Source organism: Neltuma alba, unplaced genomic scaffold, assembly GCF_004799145.2.
Source record: "Neltuma alba isolate B1F8T4 unplaced genomic scaffold, ASM479914v2 tig00010877_pilon, whole genome shotgun sequence".
Classification (NCBI taxonomy): domain Eukaryota; kingdom Viridiplantae; phylum Streptophyta; class Magnoliopsida; order Fabales; family Fabaceae; genus Neltuma; species Neltuma alba.
The window spans coordinates 455,745-473,155 of NW_021635668.1; the positions used below are offsets into that span (position 1 = coordinate 455,745).

The 17,411-nt window shown below is 34.4% G+C and overlaps 1 protein-coding gene across 1 annotated transcript; it reads left to right on the top strand.

Annotated features, from left to right (window-relative positions):
• The first annotated feature begins 325 nt into the window (after positions 1–325).
• LOC114759666 (GDP-Man:Man(3)GlcNAc(2)-PP-Dol alpha-1,2-mannosyltransferase-like) lies at positions 326–16,826 on the top strand. The gene is given in 9 exon segments (XM_028948879.1): positions 326–337; positions 11,448–11,546; positions 11,549–11,760; positions 12,217–12,503; positions 13,070–13,256; positions 13,580–13,648; positions 13,756–13,949; positions 16,081–16,190; positions 16,301–16,826. Coding segments are annotated over 8 exon segments (1,389 nt in total). The 5' UTR covers positions 326–337; positions 11,448–11,461; the 3' UTR covers positions 16,546–16,826.
• Positions 16,827–17,411: the final 585 nt, after the last annotated feature.

Consider the following 17,411-nt stretch of genomic DNA (forward strand, 5'->3'; position numbering starts at 1 on the left):
AAAATATATGAGAATGGTTTATGTATGAATGTAATGGTATTACGTATGGAAAGACTTAACCGTGAACTGCTAGTACAAGTTAACGGGATAAACTATCCCTAATTGAGCAACAAAATATTGGCAAAGTGGAAGTGAGGCAAATGATTGATTTTGCCAAAGAAATTTGACATGATTAAAGTACACATCCCAAGCTTTAAAACAAGTGGTAGATCACTTAAAATGAATGTGTGTGCTAAGAGTTATGCCCTCCCGAAGTTAGACTTGTAATCTGAAAAATACTTAGTGAATAGTACCCGAAAGCTCTTTGTGACCCCAGGTCACAACCTGGGAAGTTGAGGTCATGACCTGGAAGCAAAAAAGGCCACTGTGACTTTAAGTCATGACTTGGAAGTACTAAGTCACAACCCGGACATTCTGTGGACTCAAGTCGCGACCTGGAGGTGCCAAGCCGCGACTTGAAGGTGCCAAGTCGGACTAAAAGTTTTGGGAAAAGCTTTAGTTTTGCCGCAATTTTACCATCTGCAAGCTTGTTTCCTGATCTGCTTGAACCATAACGCTTCCAAATGCATACTCTGAGGGGTTAAAGGTAGGATGTTTCAGGAGAAATCCCGTATAAACCTTCTGTAGTACCCTGCCAGTCCCAAAAAGCTTCTTACGTCGGTTACCATCTTGGGCTGTTCCCAATTCAACACAGCTTCTATCTTACTTGGGTCCACTACTACTCCATCTCAGGTAATTACGTGACCCAAGAACGTTACCTCATTTAGCTAGAACTCACATTTGCTCAATTTAGCATACAGCTACTTTTCCCGCAACATGCCTAATACAATCCGCAAATGCTGTTCGTGTTCCTCTAGTGTTTTCAAATACACCAAGATGTCATCAATGAACACTACTACAAATTGATCCAAGTATGGCTGGAAGATCCTATTCATGTAATCCATGAATATAGCAGGTGTGTTTGTCAATCCGAATGGCATCACTAGAAACTCGTAATGTCCATACCTTGTTTGGAAGGCAGTCTTCGCGATATCTTCTACCTTGATCCTCAATTGATGGTACCCTAATCTTAAATCAATCTTCGATCTGTTGATCTAGTAACAGATACTTATTCTTAGTTGTTACTTTATTCAATTCGCAATAGTCTATGCATAATCTCAGGCTACCGTCCTTCTTCTTCACAAACAATACTGGTGTACCCCACGAGGATGGGCTGTATAAACCCTTTCTCTAGAAGCTCCTCTAGCTGCTCTTTTAGTTTTGTCATCTCATTCTGAGTCATTCGATACGGAGTCTTTGAAATTGGATTCATTCCATGCAACAGGTCAATAGCAAATTCAATCTCCCTTTCAAGGGGTAATTTGCTAATCTCTGTCAAAAATACTTCAGGGAATTCTCGGACTATTGGAATATCTGAAATTCCTTTTTCTGTTTCTGTCTTCACTGAGAAGAACACCAAATAACCTTGGCAACCCTCCCTAAACCATTTATTTGCTTAAGCCGCTGAAATCACGTTCAATTTCACTTCTGCCATAAGAGTTAACTCTTAGGTAGGAAGGATCAGTGTTTTGTTTTTACAGTCAAGGAGGACATTTTGGGAGGACAACTAGTTCAAACCAAGGACAATATCAATATCACAGAAAGGCATGCATATTAGGTCTAACGTACTGCAACAGTGGGCATACTGGACAACACAGTTTAAACAAACAGCTGAAGTTAAAATTTTTGTTCTGGCGGGAGTGGAAACGCACAAATCATACATCAATGTATTGACAGCAAGACCTAAGCAGCATGCGCAATCATACGATATAAACGAGTGGCTGACAGCTGAGTCAAACAAAGCATCCACAAGGTATCCATTTATAGTGACCATACCTTGGATCATCTCGGGTGACTTACAAGCCTCTTCCCAATTGAGGACAAACACCCTCCTGCCCTAAGCCTAAGGTCTCCCTGTGCCGGCACCTTGCGGGTACTCCTTGGCAAAGTGTCCAAGTTGTCGGCATCTGAAGCACACGTTCTGACCCATCATGCACAACCTATCTTTGTGATTGCGGCCACAACACTCGCTTTCCCTTTCTTGGCGAACATTCTCTGCTCCCTAGTGGATATTCTCTGTACCTCCTCGTCAGGCTCCCCGCCTCAACCTCCTGCTCCAATTAAATCTCTTTCTTTTCTGACTACCATAGAAAGAAGTACCTTCCTGACCTGTTCTTGCCCCTAGCTTCTTGGCTAGCTGGGTTGCTCTAGCTAGCTTAGCATGATTCTAGCTATTCTCAGTAATACAGCAGACTTCCACTGTCTTATTAAAAACTTCCATCTATCTTGGGGCCATTTTCTCTCTCAACTCTGGCTTCAGTCCCTTGATCATCTATTAGTGGCAGTCTCACCTAAGAGGGGGTGAATTGGGTGAGTTATAAAAATTTTACAAAATTAAAACAATGAACTATCAGAAACAGAGAGTGTACGTTAGAAAGATTTCACCATAGAAAGGAAGACACAGGATTTATACTGGTTCAGTCTCAACCACTTGACCTACATCCAGTTCTTAGAACACCTCTAAGTATTCCACTATGTTCTAAGATTAATCGGACTCTTGGCGCCTCAGTACAGTAATTGATACTCTCAATCACTCCCCCTTACTTCCTGTAATGTTACAAACCCACTCAAGAGTCCACACTCTTGAGTATCACACAAGACGTGATTAATGATAAAAATGTAAACTCTCTTACAGAGTGAATAAATGATAATCACTGACACTCGGTGTTATGAAATAATAGAGTATTAAATGCAACAGTAAATAATCAACAGAGGGTAGCTCGCGTATTCAATCTGTTCATTTAATGCTTCTTCACACCTTTTATAGTTGAGGTAGTTTAGTAACCGTTAAACGGAAGAGCTTCTAGTCGTTGAGAGTCCGGTTGCGTGTTTTCCTAGTTGCAACGGTTTCCGCCATTAATGCTTCTGACAAAGTAGGTTACAGGCTACTTGGACAACCGTTGGAGAGCTGTTGGGTTTTTCTTCATAATCTGCAAAAATACATTGATTCAATAAGTTTTTCTTTGCAGAGTAAGATCAAAAGTAGAACCGAACAAATGATAAAATGAACATTCATAGTTTACGGTTAGAATCAATCAGTTGTTAAATGTGCTGAGTAATAACTGATCGTGCTTGATCGAAGTGATGATCGATTACTGCTTGATCGATCAGGTTATCGATTATTCAGAGTAAAAGCTTTTGAAACAGATAACTAAGTTTATTGATCAAGTGATGGATCAATGATTTATCGATCAAGTGATCGATAAAAGGAAATAGTGACATCATACTGTATACATAGAAAAAGAAGATCAAGGTCACTTTTGATTTTGAAATTCTTTAAATAGTGAATTAAGACATTTATGAAGGCTGAGAAAATCTTGAATGAAATAGATGATAAATTTTGAGAAACATCGAGACTAGTTAAAGTTTAAACTGAAATCGCCTCATGATCGAACAAGTGATCGAACACTTGTTGATCGATTAGGTTATCGATAATCAAAGTGTTATAGAAATAAATTTTGAGGCATTAAGTTTTGAACACATTATCAATAAATAGATGATAGATAACCTTATCGATAAACAATAAGCAAAAGTATATTTAGTGAAAACACAAGCTATGTAGGTTGATCTAATAGGTGATCGATAAATGGTTGATCGATAATGTTATCGATAAAGAGGTTTATTCTTGTAAAATCAAAGAGCTGATTTATCGATTATGTTATGTGAAAACAAGGTAAACATGAAGTGCAGTGATCGATCATATTATCGATAATGAGATTATTGATTTCGTGATCAAAGAATCATGGTTTAAAAACGATGTGCTGATTATCGATCATGTTATCGATAATTTACTGATTGATCAGGTGATCGATAAGCTACTAAAATCAATACCTGCACGCAGAGTTATGAAACAATGTTCGATCATATTATCGATAAATGGCTGATCGATAATGTGATCGATAAATGGCGACTAAAGCAAAACATAGAATGAGTAGTGCGCATTACCATTTATCTGTCTTCTCATCGATAATCTATTTATCGATCATTTGATCGATAATTACCTATCAGATTTGTATCCTAATATTCGATCATCCTGATTATCGATCAAGTGATCGATAATTTACTCCAGACTTTCATACACAACTAAGTTAACAATGATCGATCAATTGATCGATCAACACATTATCTAACAAGTTATCAATCAAAGTTTCTACTAAGTTACTTTATTGAACAGAGATATTATCTATCAGCTTATCGATAAATCCTTGATCGATCAGATGATCGATCAACATACTGAAACACAAATTACTTACTTTGTTATCATCAAAACCTTAATCCTAACATCATCTTCTTCGTAAACCAACATTCATCATTCATGTGCTAGAGATAAGTGGAGTACCTGGATAACTTAATGTACCTTGCTAAGTACTCATCGAAAGGTTCATTTGTAGCTTGCTTTATAGTAGGAACTCCACTTCTTTCTTATCCCTTACAGATCGGGGAAAGTATTTTAGGAAAAACTGGTCCTTGAACACTTCTTACGTGACTGGGGTTTCATTAGCTTGGAGGACCAGCTCGGTGTTCTTCCACCATCTATCTGCTTCCCCTTCTAACTTGTATATTGCCATCTGAGCCTTTCTCTCAGACAGACATTCCAAAATAGTAAAGATCTTTTCTAGCTAGGTTATCCAGTCCTCGGCTACTTGCACATCAAAGTTTCCCTTAAAAGCAGGAGGGTTGTGTTTGCCGAGCTTAACAATCCACTGCTATAGTGTATCAAGTTCTGTAGCGGGTTGGGGTCTTATAGGAGCTATGTCCTGTGGTTGCTGTGGTGGTGTGGGCTAGGCTATCCTGGTTATTCCTTACCTGGGTTGCTGTAACTGTGCCAATGCTGCCGCTACTGCTGTAGCTATAGCAACATCCCTTTCTTGTTCTTGCCTCACTTGTGTGGCTTGTATCTCAGCCATAGTTCTCTGCTATTCCTCTAATTGTTCCATTATCCTTTCAATCGGGTCAATAGGGGCTCTTAACGACTCTCCCCTCGTACTGGTTCCCTTACCTCTTGATCCTCGTCTTCCTCTTACCATTTTGTCATTTTCGTCTTAACTACAAGAGGAACAGAATCATTAATTTACCTCAATGATATTTATATTACTTTTCAATTAATATATACATCCATCACAGTCAACAAAATATAGGGCCAGAGCTCACCACAATTAGCATAACATACATTCATCCTATATTTACAGCCCAGCAGAGGAAGAGGGAAAAAAGTGTAGCTACGAAAAGTTCTAAGTCATCCAGCAGCTGATCAAAGTCACTGGGCATCAAAGATCTGCAGAGTTGCTGGATCCGGGTTTGCCAAACCCGAGTGGTAGGTAGTGTCTCTAATAACACCCGATACCATAAAGCGTCATCCACATGCTGACCTTCCTCAACTACTTCATCATGCAGTAACCTCAAGTAATAGAAGTAGTCCAAGTAGATCACAGCATACTAATTCTGGGTTTGATCTATATGTCTACTAAGCTTAATGAATTCCTTAAAGAGGATATTATGATCTTTAAATTCCTTCTTTACTAATAGAGGTCTCTTCTTGATTGGCAGATCCTTAGCCTTGATGTGTTTTGGCTTCACAATTCGAATAGGTACTACCTTGATGGCACTGGGGCCTGCCTCGTCAGGGTGTGCCTGAGGTCTTGTAGTACTCTAAGCTTTATCTTTCTTAAGCTTTATGATATCGTTAGAGTCTTCCTTTGAGAATATGTCCTCTATCTCACTGAGGAGGTAGTAATATCTGGGTGTTGGAGTCGGATGATCGGGGTTAGAAACATGTAGATGGTACTAATCTGGGTACGATTCCCTCGGCATCCTCTAGTTTACCGTTTCCACGGAGTCATTGCTACAGCAGGCCATGGCTTGTCCCATACTCAACTCAATCCATAATATACCAATTCACCCCAATATAAAATCCTAACTAAAAGCATTCAATCAAGCACTATTCACAAGTATTAAGCAATAATCAATCACTATGCATAGTACATACTGATACCAAAAAGTGTAACACCTCCTTTATTATTTCATTATAAATCAATTGGAACCATTATAACGCATTTCCAAACGTTTCTGGGTGAAAAATTTCAGCTTCAAAATTTCACACTTTATTCTATCTGTACATTGTTCATCCGAATTTGTGCCAATTTTGAAAATTTATAACTAATTCTAGAAAAATCAAAATGAGGTGGTTCCAATTTTCATGTGAAGCTTGCTAAGAGTTCTATAGAGAAAAAATATTCATTGGACTCAACTCCATCCAGAACAGCACCAGTAAATTCGTCAAGATGTACTATTCATATGGTCAACTTTCGAATTTTTAGGATTTTAGCCCAATTTTGGAAGGGCATAACTCTTAGCATACAATTCAAATTAGATGGTTTACCACTTGATTTAAAGATAAAAATGAGATTTATTTGCCTGTAAAATCTCAGGTCCAGGTTCCATCATTTGATTATTATTTTATGTGTCACAAATTTGCCCATAACCTAGGCGATTTTATCCCCTAATTACCTCTTTCTTAAATTTTATTTCCCTTTTTCCTTTTCCTCACCCTTTTACATTGTACCATCCAATATTCCAGCACTTGAGCAAGTCATACAAATATAGTTTACCACATATTACCATTCATAATTCATTACAAACTCAACATAAAGTGTGTTAGCAAATTACATAACATTCCAAAATAGTATAACATTCACAAAGCCCTTTCATCCTAGCACCATTTCCCTGCCTTGATCCATGGAGGAGCCATTTCCTATTTAAGATATCATTTAATATAGGAGGAGTGAGATTTCAAAGAAATCTTAATGGCATTTGAATTACAATTATCATGCAAGTCAAGTAAGTTACAATGTGATATGTTATAAACTTCAAGACATCCTCAAGTCACATAAAATCATGCTTAGTCTCATGCCAGGAGAGGAACATCAACACTTCCACATTAACACAATTCAATGCATTTGGCCAAAATATAAACCAGGGGTATCCAACCGACCAAGGTCACAATACAAGTTCCTCAATCTAAGTAAACAACAAATCACATTAAACAAGCAAGATATATAATCAAATTATAATTCAAAGCTACTTTTTATCACTTGATTAACTTGGTCTCCTCAAGGGACAATGATTCTCCTTGATTCCTCCTCGTAAAGCTTATTAATTCAAGCATAACATAGGTTATATTAATAACCAAACAACTTAAACATAACACTTTATCTTTAACTTAACAATTTCCTCCTTTTCTTTGATTTTTAACAAAATAATTCTTCCTTTAGAATCAATAATCTCGTGACTTATTCCTACACAATTTTTCATGAGAAATTCAAATATGGAATCAAATTTTTGAAAATCAAACTTCTTTCCCATGAATTCATCTTGGCTGAATATGGGGTATAATCTTCCAAAAATTTCATTTTTGATTCCAATGATTTTAAGCACTTCCCAATAGTATACCCCTACACAAAAATATGTTTTAAACCCATTGCAATCATCAAATCAAGCTAGAACAATTTCCTGCCCCATGAACAATAGCTGGTCGAATTGAGCATATAGAACCCTAGGTGTATTTTCTTCCAAAAGCCAAACCATTCACCACTTAATCTTATTCCACTTGGTATTTAAGGTTTCTATCCTTTTCTAAACATCACATGGTCCAGCAAAAATTTGGCAACATTTGCCTTAATTTTTCAAGCCAAAAACTCTTACTAACAAAGCTTGAAACTTAGGAATAGGGATGCTTAAACATACCTTGATGTTCTCTTGATAAAAAATGAGTGATTCCTTGCCTAAATACCTCAAGATTTTCGGTTAACTAGAGCTGGAACCAAAGTGACAGAACCTCCCCTTATTTTCCCACTTTTCCAACATTTTTTTTTGGTATTTTAGGAGGGGGTATTTATAGAAAATGGTAATCAGCCCCTCCCCCTTCTTGTTGGCCGAAAATGGGACACCTCATTGGGGGGGTATGCGGCAGCCATTTAGAGCAAAATGAATGAGATTAATCTAGGTGGAAATTCTAGACTTTTCCAACAATTATCCCTTAATTTTGCATTTTATTTAATTAATTATGTGAAGGAGCCAGCAAGCATCGAAATTGGGCCCTTATTGGGCTCAATGTGGGCCCCAAAAGATGGCCCACATCCCAAATCAAAATCCCAAACCAATTTGGAACTTTATCGGTTACTATTCATTAGTAATATTCCATAATTTTTCTAGACCTCCAAAAATTTATTTCTCTCTATGATAATTAACCTTTTAATATAAAAACATGATCTGAAAATTTTCAGAATTTTTGACCACCTCTAGGTATTTATTTTGAATTTTCTCTGATTAGGCATCTATCGGTGTCACTGCAAGAAAATAAATTCTCTAAAATTAAATTCCTGAGCTTCCAAAGCCTAAAAATAATTTTATAAATTCAAATAAATATTTATATGATTTATCCATTTTTTTTTGAAATTTATTGAAGCCTCTAACTAATTAAAATAATTATTTTCCTCCTATTTTCTAATATTTTTCCAAAAAACCTCTATCTACGAAAAATTCTGTATCAATTTATTTTCATAATAATTCTATCTTTTGGGCCTCAAATGAGGTTTCAAAACCTTTAATTTTTATTTTTTCCATTTTTTGGGAATTTTTAGAAATTTTCTCAAATTTTCCTCTTTTACCCTTCATAGATTGATAATTATGAAAATGCCAGCCCAAACCTTATTGGGGTTTCACATCCAAAGTTGTTTCATCTCTCTATCTAGTTTTTACATTGGCCCTCGTTCTAATTTTTAATTCCTTATGTCCAGATGAAATTTCTTAGGATGTGACAACTACCGCGGCAGGTATTGACAACTCATACAATATATTTTTGTGACGCATTGATAAAATGTGTTATTAATATCTGCCACAACATTTGTTAATCATTATGCCTTAACTTGTTAACAATCGTTCTTTCAATTATCAACTAGGTTAGTTTAATAATTAAACAAGTGGAATTTCTTGCAATGAGGTCCCTTGAGACTTCAAATTAATTTGATGATTTCGAGAAACTTTTTTATGTTTAATTTTTAGTTGTGACCTTATTGTAATTTTCTCTTAACTCCATTCGAAAACAAATAATCTTTGAGCTTTATCCATATGTAAACCCATACTCTAATAGAAGAATACCACAATAAAAACATAAAATATTGACTAATTAAGTTCTAATATATGATTTATAATTGAATTAATTTATTACATGAAAAAATATAAATATACATAAATTACAAGCTAAAACTATAAAAATTTAATAATAAAATAAAATAAAATAGATACTTCAGTGTTGTAAAAATACATATTTGAGTTATTGATAACAAAATTATAACTTTTTCTAAAATTTTAGTTGTAACATAATTTTTGTTACTTATAATTATAACATATTGCACTGGTGATTATAATCTCAGGATTTTAAAAAATACATTCTTTTTTTAATATTCCATTTAGCTCCTCAATTTTTGTTATTGAACTATCTGCATATTGTGAATTTAATCAATATTTTTGCGCATCAAAACTCAATCAATGACCTTCTATTTGTTAATCATCTGATAGCATAGTACATGAAAACTTCTGTAAATGAAGAACCTTGATTCGGTCTTGCTTATAATTTATAAATGTATTTTCAATTTTTTAACCTTAATATTGTCGACATAAATTAATGATATTAAATTCTGGTAAGAAAATAATGATATTAAAATTATAAATATTGATAAAATATTATCAAATACTGATATATTGAATTTAATTTTTAATATAATAATTACTAAAAAATTATCATTTGACACGAATGATATTAGTGTTAGATGACTAAAAACAATACTTAATTTATAAAGTTAATCAACCACACTAATACCTTAGATGTATAAAATTAGAGGGCCACATTATTCTTTTTATCAATTTTTGTACTTCCTCCCGTTTTTAATAAAAGAACTAGTTAAAAATTCAATTTGATTTTAAATATAAGATTCTAATTCACTTTATTTATGATATTTATTCATTTTTGCCCCCAAGTAATCCTGTACAATGTTAAAGAGTTTTCATCAATAATAATTTCAATGCACATAATTAATAAGAATATTTTAAGAAAGATAATATCTGTGTATTACAAATGACTAATTTAACTAAATTTTTTTAATATTTAGAAATTAATTATAATTCTTATGTTAAGGATTAATGTATTATCTAACAAGACTTTTTTGAATCCAAAACTTGGTTCAATGAATGGCAACCAAGGTTCGACCAAAAAATGTCTTTGATGTTAAAAAAAAGGTTCGGCCAAAAAAAATAAAAAAGAATGCCGACTGAGGAATGCTAAACAAAAACAATTTGAAAAAATTACAATAAAGTCCCATCCAAAGGAATTAAATGTAAAAAATCCCTTAAAATCATCAAATTATTTTAAAGTCCTAAGAGACTTCATTGTAATAAATTTTATTTGTTTAATTATTAACTTGCCCTTATTTTATTTTATTTTTTTTAAGTTTGAATTGACAACTGAAAGAGCAGTTTTTAATAACTTAAGGTGTAAGGATTGACAACTATCACGGCAAGTATTGACAACACATTTTCTCAGCACATTACAAAATGTAATGCATGAGTTGTCAATCCTTACATTTTAAGTTATGATGCAAACTTTAAAAAAAAGACAATTTAGAAATTAAACAAATGAATTCTTTTGCAATAAGGTCCCTTGAGATTTCAGAATAATTTGATGATTTTAAGGAACATTTTTGTATTTAATTCTCTTGAGTGAGATTTTGGTGCAATTTTCCCAAAGACTTTTGGTTAACCGGATTTTGCTGCTTCTTTTTCTTTTTTTTTTAATTACAATGAGATAAAAAAATAATTATAAAATAAATAAAACTCGTCATTGCATAATGTTTAGGGTTTTATTGAGATTTTTTTAGTATTCTCAGTTCTTTAATATAAGACCTATTTAACTAATTTGATTAGATTAAGGAAGTTAGGTAAGTTAGTTAATTATAAGAAATATGAGATATTTTTCCTAAAATATGATAATCATCTTTCTTAATATCCTTCCTCCCTCACTTATTTGATTATAGTTGAGGAGGTATCCATAAGAGTAATTAAAAATAATAATAAATATAAAAATACATCTTATATTAAGAATTAAAATTAGTTTAACAATTAGATCTAAAAGAGATATTACTTTTACTAAACTGCGTTTTGGGGCCTTAACTGGAGACCTCAGAAGTCAATCTGCCGTTTCATTCCTCACTCGCTGCCTAGCGCGGCTCATCTCCTCTGCAACGTTCTTCCCTTCCGCAGTTTCAACCTGGCGAAGAGTCCTTCAGATAACAAAGACCCTTGAATTTTAATGGCAATCGGGCCAATCATTTTGCCACTGTTCACTGTTGTATTAGCCTTAATTCTGCGATTCACTTTCCTGGTAATCAATGGTAGAGGAAAAGAAGTAAAGCAGTTGGCTTCTTCCACCCCTTTACGAATGACGGCGGCGGTGGGGAAAGGGTGCTATGGTGTGCCGTGACAGCTTTGCAAGAAGAAAGTCCTGACCTAAATTGCGTCGTTTACACTGGAGATCACGACGCCACGCCGCAGAGCTTGATTGATCGAGCCCTCGATCGCTTTGGGGTCAAGCTTCTCTTTCCTCCGAAGGTCAGTTTTCCATGTCCTTGGATCGTATTGTTGCATTCTGTACTTCACTTGGAGAACATCCACCTATTCATTTTAAATTTCCATCATGCTTTACTTTCTTTACAAGGTAGAATAATTGCGAGAAGATTTACGCTTCTCATTTTGCGGCAATATGCAGAAATAATTCATGTTTAGGTAGATTGTGACTTTTGTCTATTATGTCATATACCACTTCCAGTTAAGACATTGATAGACGTTGGCCTTTTTTAGGTCAAAGAAGAATTTCGTTTGAAACAATGGAAGTTATCATTCTATGAATTTTACCCGTGACACAATACATGTGATGATTATTTGATGAGATGATGTGATTAAATTTTTCAATGGTAAATAATGCTATTTACAAATTGGTTTGTGTGGTGCTAGAGCCTAATTAGTTGGTTAAATAGTCCTCTTTGTCTTGTTATCCTCATTTATCAGGTGGTGCATCTGCACAAGAGGAAATGGATTGAAGAAACCACTTACCCACGCTTTACTATGATTGGCCAAAGTCTGGGTTCTGTTTATCTTGCTTGGGAAGCTTTATGCAATTTTACCCCGTCATATTATTTTGACACAAGTGGATATGCTTTTACATATCCACTTGCTCGGGTGTTTGGATGCAAAGTTATCTGCTACACACATTACCCTACTATCAGCACAGACATGCTATCTCGCGTTCGTTATCGCAACTTGATGTATAACAATGATGCCTTAATTACAAAGAGGTTTGACATTGAGTTTGTTTAGACTTCCCTTTTTTTCCTTTATTGTTCTTTTAAAAATTTAATTATTACTTCTTTTGTAGTTGCTTCAGTCCTTGCTAAACCTGGAAAATGATGGTAATTGTCCTGCTTTTGGTAAATTAGAATTATGATACACGTAACTACTGCTAAACTGGACGGAGAGTCAGATGAGAGTTGGGAAGGAAGTTCTACAAAAGCAGCTGTAGTCAATGCTCCTGTTCTGAATTAATATAACTAATCATATCATATTTGTTTATCTAACCTGAAACTTTTATATGTGGAAGTATGCCTCCAGTGCTGATTCTTTTGCTTTTGCCTTTCCCTTCATTACAAACAGCTATGCGATTATATGAACTGAATCCTTGGGTATTATCAGTGTCTAGAATTTAGCAACTTCATGGTTTCCCTGAATGTTTTGGACTTTCTGAAGTTGTTGAGTTATAATCTTTGAACTAATATAATATGTTGGAATTAATCTTTGGTAAAATTAGAGAATTTCATTTATCAAATTTTCGCCTGTTTGGAACCTGACAATATTTTTCTTGCAGCATTTGGCTTTCTTGGTGCAAATTGTTCTATTATACACTGTTCAGCTGGATGTATGGGTTTGTTGGATCTTTTGCACATTTAGCAATGGTAAACTCCACATGGACCCAATCCCATATTGAACAGCTTTGGGGAATTTCAGACCGCATTAAAAGAGTATATCCTCCATGTGATACTTCCGGACTTCAGGTTTGTGATTTTGCTATTTCTTGTCTTCTGCAGACACTATTGGTCTATAGCTATATTCATCCTCCTTCCATGCTTGCTATGTGTCAAATTGGACAACTAGCTCGAATTGCAATTTGCAATATGTTGGCCCAATGTTCCTTTCTCCTTTGTTGCCTCCTTGAGAAATATTTTTACGGTTTGTTAAGATCTCTTTGCATTTTTCTCCCAGCTTGAATTCAACCTTAGCATGTAGTAATTCTCTTTCTTATGGTAATATCAGCTTAATATTCATCACTAAGGCACTGTGAGACGTTTTACTCATTGTTTCTAAGCAATTTGGGCAGGTTCTTCCTTTGGAGAGACCAGCTGAAAATCCAGTAATATTATCTGTTGCACAATTTCGACCAGAGAAGGTGGGCATATACATAATAACCTTGTGAGTGGGAGGCACAACTAATTTTGGTGGCTCATTGGACCTTTATTGATTATAGAAAGTTTATATATTTCCTTTTTATCTTAGGCTCACAGTCTCCAGCTTGAAGCTTTTTCAGCTGCCACTAAAAGACTAGATTCTAGCATGCCAAAACCTAAGCTCCAGTTTGTTGGTAGCTGTAGAAATAATTCAGATGAGGAACGACTTCAATTGTTAAAAAAGAAAGCAGTTGAGCTAAATGTGGACAAGCAGGTGGAATTTTACAAGAATCTAACATACAGGTTAGCACATATAGTTTTATTTCCAGAGATTTTTTAATTATTCTTCTAAAATGATAAAATTTCTCTTGAAAGAAAAAAATACTGTTTCTGTAGAATGTATGTCTTTCACTTGGTTGATGCACGGATACACCTGGGCCAACAACTTTTCTATTTTCTTTTCTATATTGGAATTTAAATTATATTCCGTCCTTTTTTATGAGAAATAATTACCACCTATGATTTGTTCCTATTTATAAGAGACATTTAGAGGATCTCTCAAATTTTCTTTGTTAAATTCCCATTTTACTCCACTTAATCATTCTTTTTAATATTATTACATTTATTATCACACGACTCCTGAAGTCTAATACCCTCTTCCACTCATACTTTCTCTCCACCACACATTCACTCTCTTCCACAATCCTCTTTATTTTAATAATTTCCTTATTCTCTCCCTTGTATTTTCTCTCTCATAAATAAGGGTATTTTTGAGAAAAAGTTTTAGTTTTTACATATCTATTCTGCGTAACCAATTTTAACCAACTTTTTTATTAACGTGACTCAGTTAATTGTCTTGTAGAAAAAAGAATGGAGGGAGTATTAATCTCTGCTCCCCCCTATCTAGTTCATTACAAAGCAGAATTACTAAATGCATTGTTCCTGTAATCTCCCATTATCCCTTTGCTACTGGGAAAAGATATGCAGTGCTATTTAATGTTAAAATTTCAGTCTGTTGTCGCTGATACCCATAATAAGGCAAGTGGGGTTAGATACCTCATCAATCGGTTAAATTGATTTAAATTGGACAACCTTTTGTCGTAATTTGTCTCTGCGGAAAGATTTTCAATCATGTTTTCTTTAAACAAGAAGCTATTGGTTTCAGAAATTGTAGCGGAATAGCTAAACCCTTAATAAACTAATTTAAATGCTTCTAAGTCTTCTTTCACAAAGTGATCCTTTGAGGAAGTTAATTCTTTTTCCTTTATTTTCACAGCCATAAAGTTTCATATCACTCCCTACTTATTGTTATTCTGGTTGTGTTTTTTTCCCTATTGCTTTAAACTGCAAACTGTATCACCTGGTGCTGATATACCTTGTTCTAGTTGTGGCAGCTTCTGCGATTGCATCAGGTCATACACCTGCTCTGCAATGGCCTTATTGCTTTGCTTTTTTCTTTTTCTTTTTTTTTTTTTTGGCCCCTGACAATCACTACAACTTCAATTAAATTTATTCTGTAATTCATTGATTCTTTAGTATAGCCTACTGATTCATCTTCAATTTAAAGGTACTGCTGACTTTGAATAATATCTTCTATTTCAATTTTATTTTCCCTCATTTAGCAAGCGTAAACCTCAGCATTTTCAGATTGACAATACTAGTTTTTTTGAAAGACATGCTTAATATTTTAAGTTTTATAAAGTTTTTTTTAAGATTTTTTTTTTTTTTTTGGGGAAAACCATATTTTAGGTACCTATACTTTCTTTGTTTTTTTTCCTTAATTTGGTACCTATATATTTTTTTCTCTTAATTAAATCATTTAATTTTGCTTTTTTAGCAACATTAGCTCTTGTAACTTTGCTCTATTAGCATTGGTGGTCTTTGTGCAAGGATTAACAATGTTAATAGAGCAAAATTAAAGATTTAATTAAGAGGAAAAAATACACAGGTATCAAATTAAAAATTGAGAAAAAGTATAAGTATCTTCAAAATGGTTTTCTCTTTCTTTTTTGGTGAACGAAATTATACTTGTTTTCCTAACATTTAAATATTGCCAAAATGTGTAGAAAAAGATGGAAAAACTTGGAGGGAAAAAGCTGCGCAGAATTCAGTGATGTATGTGGAGAAAAATTGAAAGAATGAGAAAAGTTGAATGAAACTTGACAGGCGCTGTAGAATTCAAAACTTACAAATATTGAAACTCTTTTATAGATTTTATATTTTATATTGCTTCAACGTCAATAATAATATTAATCTGGCATATGATTGAAATCATAAATGCTTAGGTCCTGCCCCTCAAATTCTTGATACCCTATATGCTTTCTTGAGTGTCATTTATCATAAAATCTATTTGAATGTGAAAATTTTTTGTCATTTAATTATATAATTGATTTCAGTCATAAAATCTCAAATTATACACTATGCAAACATGCAGGGATTTGGTTGGGCGTTTAGCAAATGCTGTTGCTGGCATCCATTCCATGACAGATGAGCATTTTGGCATAAGCGTTGTAGAATATATGGCTGCTGGTGCCATCCCAATTGGTGGGTTGATGCATGATTCCCATTTGGATAACAAAGCTCTATTTATTATTTTTATCTCCAATGAAGGCGCGCTCATTAATTTAATTTACAATGTTTCCCCCTGGTTTTAGCTCATAATTCTGCTGGCCCAAAAATGGACATTGTATTAGAAGAAGATGGACAGAAAACGGGTTTTCTCGCCTGTACTGTTGACGAATATGCAGATGCTATTTTGGCAATTGTAAGGATGTCAGGGGTGGAGAGGCTTAAGATGGCCGGTGCTGCAAGGACACGAGCAAGGAGGTTTTCTGAGCAGAGATTCTACGAAGATTTCAAAGCTGCAGTACGCCCTGTTCTCTGCCATAGATCTAGATAATGATCCACCAACTAAACAACACTACTGTAAATTAAAAATGAAGATTTCCTGTTGTCTTGTCTGCAAATTTTTTTCTCTGCTAATCCACTTTTCAGATATGATTGACCCTGTTTTTTGCTGCGGATATGGTTACACTTCGATTTCTATTTCCTTTTATAGTTGAAGTTATTTTCATTCTCTTGTATAAAATGGCAAATGATCCTTTGTGAAGAGGCGTGTTGATAGTTGGGTTGTAATATCAGAAGTAGTTATATTATAGTGTTTTCCTGTATGTTGTTTTATTTTAAGGCTTATTGGTTCAATTGTCATTGCCAAATCTTGTAAGTGCAAAATAAGACTGGTTTTAATGAACTTTTGTAACAAGAAGAGCGCTGGATACATATGTATTTATTTGTAAAGAATATAAACATGTTTCCCTTGTATTATTATTTTGTAGAGAGTTTGAAGAGTTATTGATTAGTAAAATTGGATAAACCATTAGTTACATCGACAAACACTATTGTTAAAACATTTGCGTTTTCCCCGTTGTGGAAGAGTGGGAAAGATCCTTCCTTTCTATATTGTTTAATCGAACTCTGTTATGACCAGTTCTGGTCCAAGCGCCACTATATGGCAGCTCAGAATATTTGGGCGTTCCACTGCATTTTTGGTTACTCATTATGTTTTACAATTCTCATCTTATCATGTGGATTTGATTGATGCTTCTGCAATCTTCCTTTAACTGGGGATTAGTATTAAGTAAAAGGAAAATTAGGTGATAGGAGTTCTTCCTAACTATGCATTTGCAATCTATGATTGTTAGTCTCCGTGACTCAATCATCCACTCCTTTTTGATAGTAGCCACTTGGTTCATTTTATTGCACTTC